This window comes from Belonocnema kinseyi, chromosome 9, assembly GCF_010883055.1.
Source record: "Belonocnema kinseyi isolate 2016_QV_RU_SX_M_011 chromosome 9, B_treatae_v1, whole genome shotgun sequence".
Taxonomy (NCBI): domain Eukaryota; kingdom Metazoa; phylum Arthropoda; class Insecta; order Hymenoptera; family Cynipidae; genus Belonocnema; species Belonocnema kinseyi.
Genome location: NC_046665.1, coordinates 82,202,585 through 82,218,997, shown reverse-complemented (window position 1 = coordinate 82,218,997; position 16,413 = coordinate 82,202,585). Strand labels below are relative to the sequence as shown.

Sequence of the window (16,413 nt, the reverse complement as noted above, 5' to 3'; positions counted from 1 at the left end):
TATTGGTTCATCCAGTGAACATATGTATATACCAATCAATTTTTTTCGCAGACTGTTTCGGATAATCATACGAGGTGCTGGAGTGTACATCGCATTCAGTCTCCCTTCCGGACAGCTTAACGGCGACTGTTTATATCTTCGCCATTTTTCATTTTTTTAGACAACAAAAATAGTTTTGTAAACGTGGTGAAATCTATAAATGCCGGTGGGTCACCTGCGAGGGGTTGGGCGCCGCCCGTCGTTAGCGGGTGATTTTCCTGCACCTAGTCAGCGGGCCTTGTGCCTTGATCCTGTCGGTTAGCGGTTCTGTTGTTCTATTCCTGTGCCTTCATTGACAGTTTCACAAGTTTTGTGATAGGTCGGATGTAGGATCCCTGTACGCACCGTGGCAACACGGACGAGGCGTAGTCCACTTGGCCCTCTGTTGGAGACTGTTTAAATACTCACGGCTCCAGGCTGCACAGAAGTGGTAGCATGAAGAATTCGTGCGATTCGTACATGGCGATTCGTCGCACATGGGATTTCGCTGACTTGACGCCCACTTCCCAAAGTCCACCAAAATGGGGCGCAGAGGATGGGATGAATCGCTAGGTGATGCCCTGCTGGGAAGCTCTGCCTTGTGATGTCTCCTGCGAGTTCCAGGTGCACACCCTTGGTCGCCAGCAAACGAAGAGGGCGATATAGACCTTAGTCGTCGTCACTCCGTGGCCCTTCGTCCTGAGGATGTGAAATGGGCCAGCGTAGATCATGCCTGCTCGGGAGAAGGCAGCTGACGGAGTCACCTGGACAGCCGACAGGGGGCCAGGACTTCTTTCATGGGCTTCGCATCGGCGTAGGCACAGACTGTGTAGTCCCGGATGTGTTTTCTGACCCGTGTTCTTCCGCCGACTATACAGGCGTGTCGGATGGCTTAAAGTACGTCGCACAGAAGCTGGCCATAGAATTTGGCACCGCGAATGATGTCCACTCCCCCAGGAGTGTAAAACCCTGGATCAGGCAGTCGGAGTCCTTGGGTGCAGACTGCTTCCTCGGCGGGCAGGGACAGAGAGGGCGTAATGATCTCGATGTGCTAAAGTCTAGGCTTTGAAAGGAAGCGAGTGGTTCAGAGGCGTGTCATAGAGGTGGAAGCGTGTGTGCAGACGGGTCGAGTCTACAGGCGATCCTGAAACTCCGATTACACCAAGGTTGACCCGCTCGAGGTCGTAATCTAATCTTTTGGCGATGTTGATGAGAGTGGTTTCCGAACACGGATACAGTAGGGCCGTATCTTCTCTCTGCGATGTCGTCTGGCCCCGATGATGACCATGGCCGTGGGTAGAAGAGCTAGTTATGCCTGTGGCGTCCTGTCTCCACCGCCTTCTGACCATTGCGGCAACGGTTCGTGATCATGGAGGTGCGACCTACGTTGATTGACTGCATCATCTGGCATCGCTGTTGGAGAAAGGAGGTGAGCTAGTTATACGTCAGGAAGATTTCACGGCTAGGTTCGTGGCCTTCTCGGCTCGGCTGATCTCTACTTCCCAACCGCGTCTTGTGTTACGATCCATGTTGAGACTTGTGGCTATGAGATCGTCCCATCCAATCGTCCCATTGAGACACTGGGTGGCCGAAGAAGGCAAGTTGTCTGCGGTGCCGTTACAGCTCATCCAGGAGCTGCTGAGTCCCTGTTGCCGACTCTTCCTTTAGAGCCTTCATTCGGAATATCGCCTTGAGGTATTCGTGTACTATGACCCGTCGCTGATCATAGCCAGACTCCAGAGCGGCCAAAGCTGTCGCGTAGTTCCGTCCAGTGCTTGAGATGCTGTTTACCGCTTCCTACGCTTTCCCCTGGACGCACGATTTAAGGAAGAATAGTCTCTCAACGTCGTTCAAGGTCGGCTCATCGTGCACAAGTGCGCGAAAGAGGTTTCGAAAGGACTCGTAGTCTTGTTGTTGTCCGCTAAACTGCGGAAGTAAAATCTTCGGCAATCTAGCTGATCCCCGGACACTGGAGGCCGATGCGGATGCTGAAACTCCAATTTACATATGTGAAAGGAGATATGGTTGGATACACTGGGCGGATGCACCCGATGCGCGTGTGAGTTCTGCAATGCGGGCTAGGCTAGATGCAAGATTCTCATGTTGCTTTCAAGGCCGAGCTTGCTCTGATGCACGAAGACGCAAGACAGGCCACAGTCTGATGCGCAAGACGCCGCAGGGTCATGCCGCACGGGAGTCGAGACACAGCTCCTAATGCGGCGCGCAATGCAGGCCACAGACTGATGTGCAATAAAGGCCACGGATTGATTGCGCAAGAGGCCACAGGATCATGAAGCACGCGAGTCGAGCTACGGCTCCCAATCCGGCGCGCATTACAGTTTACAAACTGATGCGCAAAAGAGGCCGCCGATTGATCTGCAAGACGCCACAGGGTCATAACGTACGCGAATCGAGTCACAGCTCTGATAATGAATTAATACTGGCTCTTGTTGTACTTACTCAGTCGTCCAGTGGCTGGGTCTATGGCGACGTTCGGTTGGGGCTCGAAGACGAATGGCCGAGGACACGTCGTCGAGCGCGTCTGCTGCGTGGGCTCTTGACTTCGGGTTCGGGTCTGCCATCTTCGTCGGAAGCACGAGGAGTGGTTTTCTATGATCCGGCAAGCTGGTGTGTAGTCTTCGCGTGGAATATCCGGTTCGAGGGACCAATGTTGAATTGAAGTTCCACAATAACTTGAGACGGTTTTTCGAGGTGAGAAGTCACTTTATGGATATGTTGTCGCTACAGATGCTACAAGCGTACTGAGGTGCTACTCTCTCCTCGGGAGAGCGCCCAAGGGTCGAGAGGGAGAGTAGGAGAAGGGATAGCCGAGAGGGCGTGGTGGACCCCCTAACCGCTGGTGGGCCATTTGCGAGCAGCTGAATTTAACAGATATATACATTCCTTACCTTCCAACAAGAAAAAAAATCACAAAAATCGACTAAGATTTGGCGTTCTATAGGGAGTGTCCCCTTTTCCATGTTGGGTGCCCATTTTTCATACTTTCATTATATATAATTCTTTCATTAAAATATCATTGTTATGTATTTTTTGCTAAAATCCTTGGCATTTTAAGTAGCTGCAAAACATTTCAAATGAGATTTAAGTATTTCTAAATAGTTTAAGCTACTTTAAAAGATTAAAATGAAATTTTTTAATGATTTCAGTAGCTTCATTTCAATTGAATATAAGTTTTATGTAATTTCACAGATGTTTTTCTATTTATTTCAGCAGATTAATGGCTTTCAAAGACTTCAATATTTTATGATATTTTAAAATATTCCATGGCATTTTCAAGATATTTAAACAATTTTAAGGGATTTTAACATTTGAATAGATTTCAATTAATTGTTTGACAAGACATGGGGGCTTTCGTAGGGTTTCGAAGATTTGAAGAGATTTTCAAATATTTGTTATAATTCATTTGGAATTCGCTTCGAAATATTAATTTATCCTAAATCCTTTTTAATTCTCTTAAATTCATTTGAATTCTTCTACATTCACTCCATTTTAACAAATTCAATTAATTTTTCCATATTTTAAAATTTTTTTAAATGGAACAAGCGTGAAACAAGCTTTGTGAAAGCGAGGAACGCAACGAACAGAAATTTGTCAAATATTTTTTTTTGTATGAAAGCATTGTTAACGATTATAGATTATGTGGTATGCTTGGATTTGTAAATAGATAAGATAGCAGGAATATTCGTCAAATTGCAGTAATTAATAATGATAATAAAAATAGGCTTGATCCAAGGTACCATACTTGTTAAGAATTATTATATAAATTTTTCATGAAAAAAGTGACTCCTAAAAGTATATATCATTCGACTCAAAATTTCAAGAAACACGAAATTCCGTTGAACGTCAGAGTAGTTTTTTTAGCATATTTTTTGGAACTTTAAAATTTTATTCATTTCATTGTTGGTTAAAGAGAAAATTCAGAAATTAATCTAAGAAGGTTTTGTTGAGAGTGGTGCCACATTTGAATTCCAGTAAGCGTATACATAGTGACCTTAGGCTTAGGTCCATGCAACTTTCCAGGGTGCGGTCAAGGGTATGCATTACATTGGGTACAACAGCATGGGCGTGCCTAGCGGTCTTTTTAGTATTTGGCCGCCAGGTTTGATAGTTACTTGCCTAAAATTTAACCCAAAAGTGCCTTTTGTTTATGCATGTTCTTTAGCATTTATTTAAAAGCAATCATTCTTTTATACACGTTAATCTTTTCAGGAAGACTTTATCTACGTTTATGTATTATGAAATTTTCGAAATAGTCATCACAAGCCGAAAAATTGGCCTTCAAAAATAGGGTAAACTTGACCAATCATATTTTTAATATGTGACGTGCGCGAAGAAAGGGAGCTTATTCTGAAAAGTGAGATTTTTCAGGACGAGCGGTTGAAGTAGACCCTATAGATGCGACTTTTAGGAGAGAGGGAAGACTTCCGAAATCTTCCCTCTCCACTTACCACTACATTATAATAAAAATTTTTTCACCTTTGATAGCACATAGACATAGCTCGTTATTTTCCTAATCTAGACATACCACATGAGTCATATTTTTCACAATACTTTTGGAGAAATTACGCCTAAACGACATGTCTCCAAAAGCCCATGTACACAGTCCTCCTGAAACATTTTCAAATGAAAATTACAGTAAACTTCCGCGTATTTTAAAGAACGCCTATTTGAAAGTTCATATATTTGAAATGTTTTATGCACGCTTGTTTGAAATGGCGCAGTGCCGTTACCTCTCACCGTGGCAATAGTATTTTTAGGTTATATAACGCCACATCTCAATCTAAAAATACACAGAAATCACTACTGGGTGTCATTGGAATGCATATTACTTTTTAGAAAAAATAATCTAAACGTAAAAGAAAGTTATTTTCAATCCTTTTGTTGATTGACGACCTTTTAGTGTCACTAAAGAAAATAAAATATCCATAATTCTATATTAGTGTATTAGATCGGTTATTCTTACCTCAAATTTCGAATAGTTGATTGTATTTCGTGAAACTGAAAGGTCTTCAACCCATGAAAGGATGAAACAGAATTGCGCAACTGCATTCTACACTGGAACAATATTACTATTCAGACATTTATAACTTACTTTTGCGTTTAGAATATTTTCTACAGAAAGGTAGTTGCAGTCCCATGTCAAGATGTATCAACTATGCTAACCTTTCTGACATTTCCACCTATCGTAGAATAACCGTGACGGCATGCTACAATGCCCAATATTCCGCGGTCCTCAATAGTCGCGGTCCGCTAACGGACCGCGACTTTTGCTAGCGCATCTCTGGCGAAAAGCATGGGTCTATTTAAAATTATAAATTATAAACTTGTAATATTACATTAATAATAAATTATTCAAAGAAATAAACTATTTCTTGGATACAATTTAATTAATGTTTTAAAATAACATTTGTTTAAAAGACGTAGCTGAATTATCATTGATTATATTTATTGAATTCAAATAGCGCGAACTTAAAAATTTCGAACACTTCGGCTGATTTCGACTCAATTCGGCGCGTGAAGACACTATTTCCGCGAAACGTTTATGATTGGTCAACGCCTCATTCTGGCCATTCCGAGATCCGGCCGTTCTCGTGCATGGACTGGAGGCCTAAGACCGGGGCAGCAAACGTACGTCGATTGCCAGAAACAACCTGAAGTTCGTGGAAGAGGTAAGGGCTTCTCCAGACCTTAAAACTATCGAACGTGTACGTTTCGGGTCTGTTAAAATAGGCGGAATTTCACTGTAAAGTAAGACTTTCTCGGTACTTTTCTCCTAAAAAAGCTCTCTTAAAATGCCACATATTTTTAATTTTTTCGCCTCTTAACACATATTTTAGCACTAGTTTTATGGGGCCTAAATTCCATTAGCTCTTGTGTCCGAACAATTATTCAAGACTGTCACGATTTGAAAAAATAGGTGTTATTTTACCGGTACACTTTCATTACAAACTGCTGGTGGAACAGAAAATATTTTTTTATTATTTTGGTAATTCATTCATGTCCTGATTTGTCCCACACCTAATACTTTAGCGGGACTAGATTCGGGATTTCGATGTGATTGCAGTGGGCCTTTTTTATAAATATAAAAGCTGAAGCCTAAATTTAGGTGTCTATTTTAAAAATTGCAACTTAAGGGCTATCAATTTTAAATGTTCGTGCTTCTATTCAGAATCTATAAAAGCTTGAAATGTGTTAACGGTGTATCTTCATGCCAAAATTTCGGTACGAATAGCCTTTTTTCCAGCTCTCATATTTTCACCGAAAAACTCTGGCACGCGTAGCGACGGCCATGTTTTTAAGTAGGGAAATCTGTAGTTGGTATTATGAACTAAAGACAAGTTCCTTAAAACTTTCATAAATTGGAATGAACCCTTATCATTCATACTTGCGTAAGCTTCAAGGATTTCAAGTTTAAAAAATTAAAATTCTGAAGCTAATAATAATTATTATGATAATTTGCGAAACACAAAGGCCGTAATTGTAAATTTCCTGTTTAAATGCTTTTGTAATATTCACATACAGCCTAAATTATTTTAATTTCGAAATTGTAAAACACAATGAATATTAAGATTTAAATATCTAACTTCAGTTGTCAGCCTCTGAAATAAAAATGGCCACAGAAATTAAAAAAAGTTGTTAAACATTTTTGTTAAACAATTGCCCAACAGTAATAATAATAATTACTTCCGTCATTAAAATTAATTAAGGAACTGTGAGAACGGAAATCTCAAGTTTCCCGTTTTCGACCCCGAGATTCACTTTACTCCTCGCATGTCTTCATTCATCAATTTCATTCTTGAAGTCAAACCTAAAACGCCATTGGACTTGTTACTACCGAGAAAAGCCATTATCCTACTTTGTAGTAGCATTGTTTCGAAGAAATGAGCACAAGGCTTCAAGTATATGCGGTATTTGCGGTCGACATTCTTGTATGCGTCAACAACTATACTTGCAATGCCATGTCATTAGCTGTGGTCTATTGGTCACCGGTAAACACCTGCCGGTTGGGCAAATGCAAGAAATACTAGAAAAACTAACCAGTTTCCGGTCGTCGAACGGACATTTATGGAAATAGAACCACTAGTTTGAATAACAGAACGAAATTCGATTGAAAACCAATTGTATACATTTTAAAGTAAAAGCAATCCACTACTTTAACCAAATTCATTATGGATTCCCATATTTTCATTAAAATATTCCTGAAGTAATAGATTTTTCGATATTTAGTTTATTGCAAATAATGTCACATAAAAGTGTGTCCCAGTTTTCATGTTTTTGCATCGAAAATTTAGATTGGAATTGAAAAAATGCCAATCTCGTTTCAAATAAAAAAGGATGCCAGTGCAAGATTAAGAAATAACATATTTGTTCGGAAAATTAGGTCGTGAAGAAGAACAACTCAGTAATCGAAAGTAGATTTTATTGTAATCCTTCATGTTATAAAAATGATCTCAAGAGTTAGAAACTGTCAATTCAAAATGATTTATAAATATTATTTAATTTAAAAACAATTTGTATTTCCTATTTAAGAGAATGGCAGGTTGGAAATTAGTGTTTGGGAAACATGGTTTAATGTTTGAGATTTAGGGTGAAGATGTGTGAGTAAAAAAAATTAATTTCGTTTGTTATTGGTTTTACTATAAATCAGTTAAAATCGTTAAGTTTTCCCATTAATAATTTAAGAAGAAACTAATTATTTAAGTAGTCTATACGAAAGTCCTCTCTCATAGCCGCATTTCATCAAATCTGAATCATTTGATCGTTATAAATATTTTTTTATTAATAGGTGTAACTGCTAAAATTATTTTTGCATGTTGCAGTAGGAAATGTGCTTGTGTGCACATTGTTGGTGTCAAATCTTCTATTCACAACGGTTTGGGGTTATAGCAGTGGAGCTCCGCCAAAGACATGTTTAACATTGACACCAGGACATCCTGATACGCAAATTCAAAACTCTCCACCTCCATATCAAGTGTTGCCTTCAGCTGGGCAGGGCAGAGTTCGACTGATTCTTGGAAGTCCCGAAGGACTTCCCTATCAGGGTTTCTTCATTCTAGCTGTAAACGTGGAGACCGGGGAATTAGTGGGAGAATTTTCAAACATACCAAGTGACTTAACTAAACACGTTGAATGCACACCTGGTTTCCGGGTAAGCAAATTACATTTTACATCACTTTCGATAATTCTCTCTAATGCAATACCTTCAAATAAATATATTGAATGATTTGAATTAAAAACATTCCAATTAAAGTTATTTCAAGATGGATAAAATTTTCAAAAAAGGATTTCATTTTGAATGGAATGAAAATTGCACATTTTCAGCAGGAACGAGTTGAAATTGTATCATTTATAATTTAAAAAGATCGAGATTGTACAATTTTATTTTTAGCTAAAGAATCTCGAAATCGAACTATTTCATATTAACATTTGAAAAATAGAACAATTCTAAAACTTTATAAATTGAAATATTTTCAGATCCGAATTTTGAAAATTTAATCATTTGAAAATTTAAAAAAATCGAAATAGTGTTATTATTAATTCAAAGCATTCTAAGCTGAATAATTCAAAATTTAAGATTTTTTAGTTTGAAGCGATTAAAATTTGACAATTTAAAATTGAAAACTAAATTGAATTTTTGAAATTGAAAACTGCTGAAATTTTAGATTTTTCTATTGTTATGATATTAAAAAAATTAATTTAAAAAAATTGCTTAAAATAAAAAAATAAAAAATTAACCGTCAATATATCCTTTCAAAATGGAAATTCTCTTAGTTATAAACTTTAAAAATGGAATTATTCTAAAGAAAATGTTTAAAATAAAAAGTACTTTCAAATCGGAAATGTTAAAAATAAAAAATGTAAATTCTGAAGCGTTGAAACTCAAGTGAGTTCGAACTTCATTAAGATATGAAAAAATTGTTAGTCGCCAAAAATTGTGATATTAAAACTTTTTGATGCTCAAAACTTATATAATTTTTATTATTTTAAGTAGATTAAACAATTTAAATTTAAAAAAATTAAACAAAACAATTTGAAGCCTTTGAATTCGTAATTGTCCTTTTTTATAAGTTGAGTTTTAAATGTTAAATATTTTGGAACACTTTCTGATAAAAAATAATTCAATTTATAATGCATAGTTCTAACATCTGGTAATTTAACAAATTATTTAATTTTATTTCATTTTCTTTTAATTTGACAAATTATGGTCTTTGTTTTTCATTATTTTTAATTTATTCTATACACATTTAATTCAAAGTTGTGGAATTTATTGTTCTATGATTTTGAAAAAATTAAAAAACCAGACAGTTCTCAACTTTTAAAATTGAGAACAAACGATTTAGAATATTTAAATCTAAAATTATTAAATTTAAAATGAACTAACTAGGCTTTCAATTGTAAAAATTTGCAATTTCGGAAGACTCTTGAGTTAAATTGTCCTGATATTTTCAATATTTGAATTTAAAATACATAATTATAAAATTAAAAATTAAAATCCTGAAAAAAATAAGAAATTTCATTCTAAACCCAAATATTTTCGAATTTAAGCTTTTGAAGCAGAAAAAACAACTTTTGTTTCAGGGCCTCAGAAATAAAACTGTTTGATAATTGCGCATTCAAAACTATGTTTTAACTAAAATTATAAAAAATTTTAAGATGATAAATATATTATTAATTAGTATTATATGATGTAGTACCAAGTGAGATTCAAAGTAATTAAAAGCATTTTTTGAAACTAATAAATGAGATTTTAGTAAAGAAATAAATTCAGTGTAATTTGCACTGTTTACAATTGAAGAATTTGCGATTGCAAGCCTTTAAAGTCTCAAGAATCTAAAAACGTTGAAAATTGTATGATTTCAAATTGGAAGCTTTAAAAATAAATAAATTTAAACTTGAAGCATTAATAATAAAACTGTTACAAATTTCCTTTAGAAATTGAAGCATTCCTAAATTATCAACTTTAAACTAAGCCGTTAGAAATAATTGACTGTTAAATTGTGCATCACTAGTTTAAATATTTGATAATTTTTATATAAAGTGCGAAATTATTAACTTAAAAATCAAAGGAATAACTTCATGTTGAAGACGATACATTGAATAACGTGTAAAAGTAACGTATATACAGGCGAAAACGAATGGAAACGTAGGAAGTAGCTTCAATGTGGACAGAATTCACGAATCGCATTATATTATATAATTCATTGCTATCACAATTGTATGTGCTTTTAATTACAAGTTTTCGAAGTTAATCGTTTCGAAATTGGGGTTTTGAAATTAAAAGTATCGCTTCAATCTCTACTTCTAAAAACTAAGTTTAGAATTGTAGTTTTCCAATATATTTCAATTGCAATATCTTTATGCATTTCGAAATTAAAGAATTAACATATTGAATTTTCCAAATCTAAATTATTAAAATTTTAACATAAGGCATTAAAATTCGAATCCACCGAAATTAAAATAATTAGAACAAATTTCGTTTGAAAATGGAGAGAGGAAAATTTCTAATTACAAACGTGTTAATTGGAAAAGTATGCTAACAGATCTTTTTTGATATTGAAGAAAACAGAATAAGTTTTTAAATTCCTTACTTATTTAAGATAGATAACATTTAGCAGGACAAGCCTCGAATACTTTTTGGAAGATTTTTAAACAATAAATATTTAAAATGAAAAAAATATTTTCTTGAAAGTAGTTCTCAAAAGTTCTCGACTCTGAATGTGTGGAGAAACTTGAGATATAATAGATATACTCGACAATGAGGTCAAACGTGTGACAGATTTGAGGCGAACTTGTTTTCACTGGTTGGGAAGAGCCTGATAAAAAGCACTAAGACTTTCTTTTAAAGCATAGATGCATAGATTGAAATGACAATATATGTTACTGTAAAAGGGATCGAAAAAAGGCTTGATCTATTTGCCTCAACTATATACTGTTTAATATTTTGCATTATATATATATATTTTTTTTTTCTTCATTCTTATAAAATAAAATGTCTGCAGAGTACGGTGATCTTTATTTTCATATCTTAAAAATGCTGTCCTAAATTTATCAAATCCTTTAGGAATATAGCGCTCACACAGGAAGTTTGTCGTGATTTGAGAAAGTACCGTTAACTGCAAAATAAACGAAGCCAAGAAAATCGACGAAAACTGTTCGAATCTTTATTCGCGTGTACCGCGGATTCTAATTCATTTTCTGCAGTTTTTTTCTTGTTCTTTACTAAGTTGCATATAAACTTTTAATTTTTCAAAAACAAAGAAAAAAATTATCTACAATGCAGTTAACGGTGTTGATCGGGATGTTGAAATTTCATAACGGGTAGTTACGTCTCTCTTCGAATCATGGTCCTCAGAAATAGGCCTGCCGTGATTTGAGAAAACGCCGTTCACGGCAAAAGAATTTCGTAGCTCAAAATAAATGCAGTTACGGCGTTTCTCGAATTACATACCTTGTTTCTCTGGGTTCGATGATTCCGGAGAACGCCGTAAGCGCGTACGGACCTCTTCGAAATCACGAAGACTCGAGATCACCGCCCGATAATTTAGTAAAGTCCGTAACTGCCCGTTGCGGCTTTTTCTCGAATTTTTGTGTGACGTATTCAGCTGTGCATGATTTGATCCTGCAGTTAGCGGTCAGTTACGGCTCTCTTCCCAATAACAACTCGCCCAATTTTGCAGTTAACGGCGTTTTTACAAAATTTAGTAATAATTATTTTAAAAGTTATTAACAATTTGAAAAAAATTATTTTAATAATCAGGCGCATCTTCTCTTCATGATTCCAACAATTTAAAAGAATCATTTTTCGATTGTTTGCAGTTAACGGTGTTTTCTCAAATCACGACAGAAGTGGCATACTAAAAAAATTATTATGTTCAAAGTTGATGACTTTGAAAAATTTACAATGGCGGCTATCTCAGTTTTTGTCAAATGGACTTTTTCTGTTAATTTTCCAATTTCGTCACGCTAATCTTGGTCAAAAGCCAAATAAAGCTTGTAATTAAAAATTAATTAGTTGTATGTGCAATTGCCGTCATTTTGAATTTCTTAGAAATTGGTTTTAACTCCTACTACTGATTTAAAATCATACATTTTGCCCTTTTGAATTTTTTACCAATTTTTAATTGCACAATGCACATAATACTAATTATTTTTTATAAAAAAAAATGAAAATGGCTGTCATTTTGAATTATGTCGAATCTATCACGCCTACCTCGTAAGGGAAATCAATTTTGTACATGATAATTTTCGTAAGTGTACTAAAGGCTGTCACTTTCTAGGTGGGTGTTAGATTTCGATAATATCTGACAAAGATGTAACATTTGTAAGGTTTTACTTGAATTTCCCCATAGAAATTTCAATAGAAATTTCAAATCGGTGGGGATACCTCTAAATATTATCCGATTTACCTAAAAATTAGGAGCATACTTTACTTTATTCCAGTAGAAAAATGCTGTTTTCTTATTTAAGATAAGTTAGTGCTTCATTCAAGATAGTTGGCACACTTAAATGCAGTTACTTCCTTAATTCAAGTCAAATCTAAAATTAAGTCAAATATAACTTTAAGTATTTATTTTTACTGTGAAACCTCGGCATGTAGGATTGAGATAAGAAATAAAATCTTCTATGTTATATATTTCTTTTCTTTTATATCAGTAGGTTGAAATAATAAAATAGGAAATTCGGTTCCTCATGGTTTGGAATGATTCGACTCCTGGGTATATTTAATTAACGTGAAAGCATTATTGTAAGAAAAATATATTTAAGTTTAATCCAGACATATAGCTGATCCAAAATGATGCAAAAATGACACTAGTTAACCAAATATTTGTCAAAAAAATTCAAACAATTTTATTTTCTAGTTATCTTCATGAAAAATGATAAAGGATCTAAAAAGTAACATCTAATTTTACTGTGAAAAGTTGCTAAAATGGTATAGAATAATGAAAAAAATGACAATTGAATAAAAAAAAAATTATTATTAGTGAACTTGAAAAATTTTAAGTTCTACTTTATAAACAATTATATGATTCAAATAAACGCGCCAGAATAGGAACCAATCAGCGCAAAGTCTTGAAAGCCAACCGATGCTATGTCTCCTGACCGATACAAAATGTCATCGTGCCCCCAAATTAGCCCTGTGCATCTCTCCATATTTCAGATTTTAACTTGACCCGGCAACTGTCAAAATATGTTTGCAAATGTCCTAAGCTGATTAGTTCCTAATATCTCCAGCGCGGCGCTAGTTGTCCCATCACTCCCTGTTTTTACATAGAAAGCAATGGGACTAAATCACTTTTTTAATTTTTTAGTAAACAAAATGTTATTTCCATGCCAAAAATACTTTAGACAAAATATGATTTATATGGTTGTACAATAATCCTGCGGCAAAGTTTATTGTCGAAAACAAAATAACAATATTATTAATGGAATGTAAAAATCCCGGGGAAAAATTTGAATATTACTAAGTTTAAACTTACCATGTGAATACTCTCGCTTATGAATATATAATGGATATAATGTATTTCTAATTGAATTTAACTAAATTTCAACAATTTGAATTATTAAATAAACTTTTTTTAATGTTCTTTACATATTTTTATATCATATTTTCATGAATAAAAATTTAATTTCGATTTCAATTACATTCTTCTCATTATATTTAATAGTGTAAGTACTCGCTAAACCCTCAAATATTAAGTTTGAATTTCTCAGTGGGCACAAAATTTGGTGACGTCTTTACGACATCGTTACGACATATTTACGACATCCTATGTACATGTCGTTAAGATGTTTTTACGGTATCATAAATAAGTCGTATGATCTGACGATGTCTTTACGATATCGCAAAGACACCGAAACGACATAGACATAGGATGTCGTTAAGATGTCCTAAAGATGTAACGATGTCGTAAGGACGTCGCCAAATTTTGTGCCTACTGGGTTGTATACTATTAAATCTTTTTTCACGAAACTAGTTATATATTTTATGGATATAAATATTATTTACAGCCTTTTCAGATATAAAAAGTATTATATTTAACTTTTTATTCAAATTCAAATCTAATATTCCTGTTTGGCAAGTTTATTGGCTGACGTTTTAAATTCATGTTTTCTATTAGCATCTATATGCATCGTTTGGAAAACTGTTTTGAAATATGAAATGAGTAACATTCTTTTAATTTCAATATTTTTTTTACGAAAATAACATTTGGTCATTAAAAAATAAAAAGAAGTGGTCTGCTTTCATTGCTTGCAATGCAAAAATAGGGAGTGATGGGACAACTAGCACCGCGCTAAAGATATTAGGAACTAACCAACTTAGGACAGTAAGGGATCGCCGTTTTCTTTTCAGATGCACAGGGCTGCCGCAAACGCAAAAAACATCTGGGATGAATGTGATATTAGAGGTGATATTGATGTATAAAAAACTATTTGCTCATTCTAGTTTAAAATGTGAAAATTATTAGCTAAGAAAATTTTAGGAGAGTGGTCTAGGTGATGAAGAAATCTCTAATTCTAACGAAAGTAGGAAATCTGATTCTGAATGCACGGATACGGCTGAAAGGCTCCCAGCGGGCACGAAATTTGGCGACGTTTTTACGTCATCGTTACGACATCTCTACGACAACTTTAAGACATCCTATGTCCATGTCGTTAAGGCGTCTTTACGATATCGTAAATAAGTCGCATGATCTGACGATGTCTTTACGACATAGCAAAGACAGCGAAACGACATGGACATAGGATGTCGTAAAGTTGTCGTAAAGATAACGTAACGATATCGTAAAGACGTCGCCAAATGTTGTGCCCACTGGGCTCTTCGGCTAGATTACAAAATATCGGCGTCACCTGCCACCTCTGTTTTGGTTAGAAAAAAATTTTGTTTGGCAACAAACTATTAGAATCTTTAATTTCAACGATAAATGAACCGATTTTATAAGGCAAAAATGTTAAATTATTGTTACTTTTGTTACTATGATGTCTCAAATATGGGTCTGTCACGGTATATCGCAATGATCATTTTTAACGAGGAGTTAGAAATGGCTGGTCATGTGACAAACATTATTTTTTTAACTAGTCATAGAGGTGTTTTACAGCCCCCACAGAACGTTGGAAAAGGATCAGAGAAGGTATTAGATCTGTGTAAAATTTGACCCCCAGTTCTTGTCAAATGTCCACGTTTTGAGACCCTCTGTATCTGACGAACAGGTTTTAACGAAAGTGTCTGCCTGTATGTATGTATATCTGCCTGTGAACATGAAAAATTATGAAAAAATTAAACTATTAGGTTGGCCTTTGGTGAACTATTCTAATGTCCGAAACTAAAGGTTAAGTTCGTCAGCCAGCCATTTTTAAAAAAATTCAAGAAGTGAGTGCATTTTGAATATTTTTATGACCACTTTTTTCAAAATTTCCTCTGCGGATATTCATAGTATTCGAAAAGACGAAAAATGTATTCTTATGAATTTTTTTCGCAAAACAAAATTACCAGAGTTATAGCGTTTACAAAATTAAAAAAAACACAAGAAAATAACATTCTTAATTCAAGTAACACACTATATTAAAAAAAATTCAAGAGAAGGAAAATGTTGATTTTTGAATTTCCTACAAAATTATCATTATAACTTGTTGATTTTTCTTGAAAAATCGAAAATTCAAATTTTGACAGCACAAAAAATAATGGAAAATCCAAAAATTACATTCCTTCATTCAGCAATTTCACAGTATTTAGGCATATAATTAAGAAGTTAAAAAACGGTGAGGCTGCTGTGTAGGCCGCCTTTTTTATACCTATGCATACTTGAATTGTAATAATATAATGTGCTGGATGCTTTGACCTTTAGTTTTAAAAAGTCTGTGCACAAAAAACGAGCGCGAAGCGCGTGATAAATAAGTTATCGAGCGCGAAGCGCGAGAACCAACAGTCACGCGTCCTAAGCGCGCTCAAACTTGCGATCGAAGCGAGCCACGCGCATAGCGCGCGATGAGAATGTACCCGCGAAATGGGCTGATTTTTTTTTATTAGCAATAATAATATTTAAAACCTTATTAACTTGAAATTAAAATATAAAAGTTGTTTTTTTTGTTATTTTCAAGACATTGTTTCCAAAGATTGTAACTCAACGTACTATTTACGTAAATGCGTGTGGGGATTGATCGATCGTTAGCCTATTTGTGTATTTATTATTTTCGAACTGTTAAAGAATTATCGGCGCCATCTGGAGTTTTGAAAAAATTACGTTTACATATTGGGGTCCTGGGATGTCGCCTGCTGTATAATGAGGCAGGTATTTGCGGAGATATATTTCCAATAATACATTATTTGTTTAATGATTTATTTAATTTTGAAGTAATTGATCATTTCCGGATGGT

General features: G+C 34.8%; 1 protein-coding gene across 1 annotated transcript in view; it reads left to right on the top strand.

The window, feature by feature from the left end:
• The window catches only part of LOC117180612 (putative ferric-chelate reductase 1 homolog), a 70,489-nt gene that overhangs the window by 37,525 nt on the left and 16,551 nt on the right, over positions 1 to 16,413 (top strand). The window contains exon 2 of the mRNA XM_033373104.1: positions 7,860 to 8,188. Within this exon, the coding sequence (XP_033228995.1) occupies positions 7,860 to 8,188 (329 nt within the window). The remainder of the gene's footprint in view (positions 1 to 7,859; positions 8,189 to 16,413) is intronic.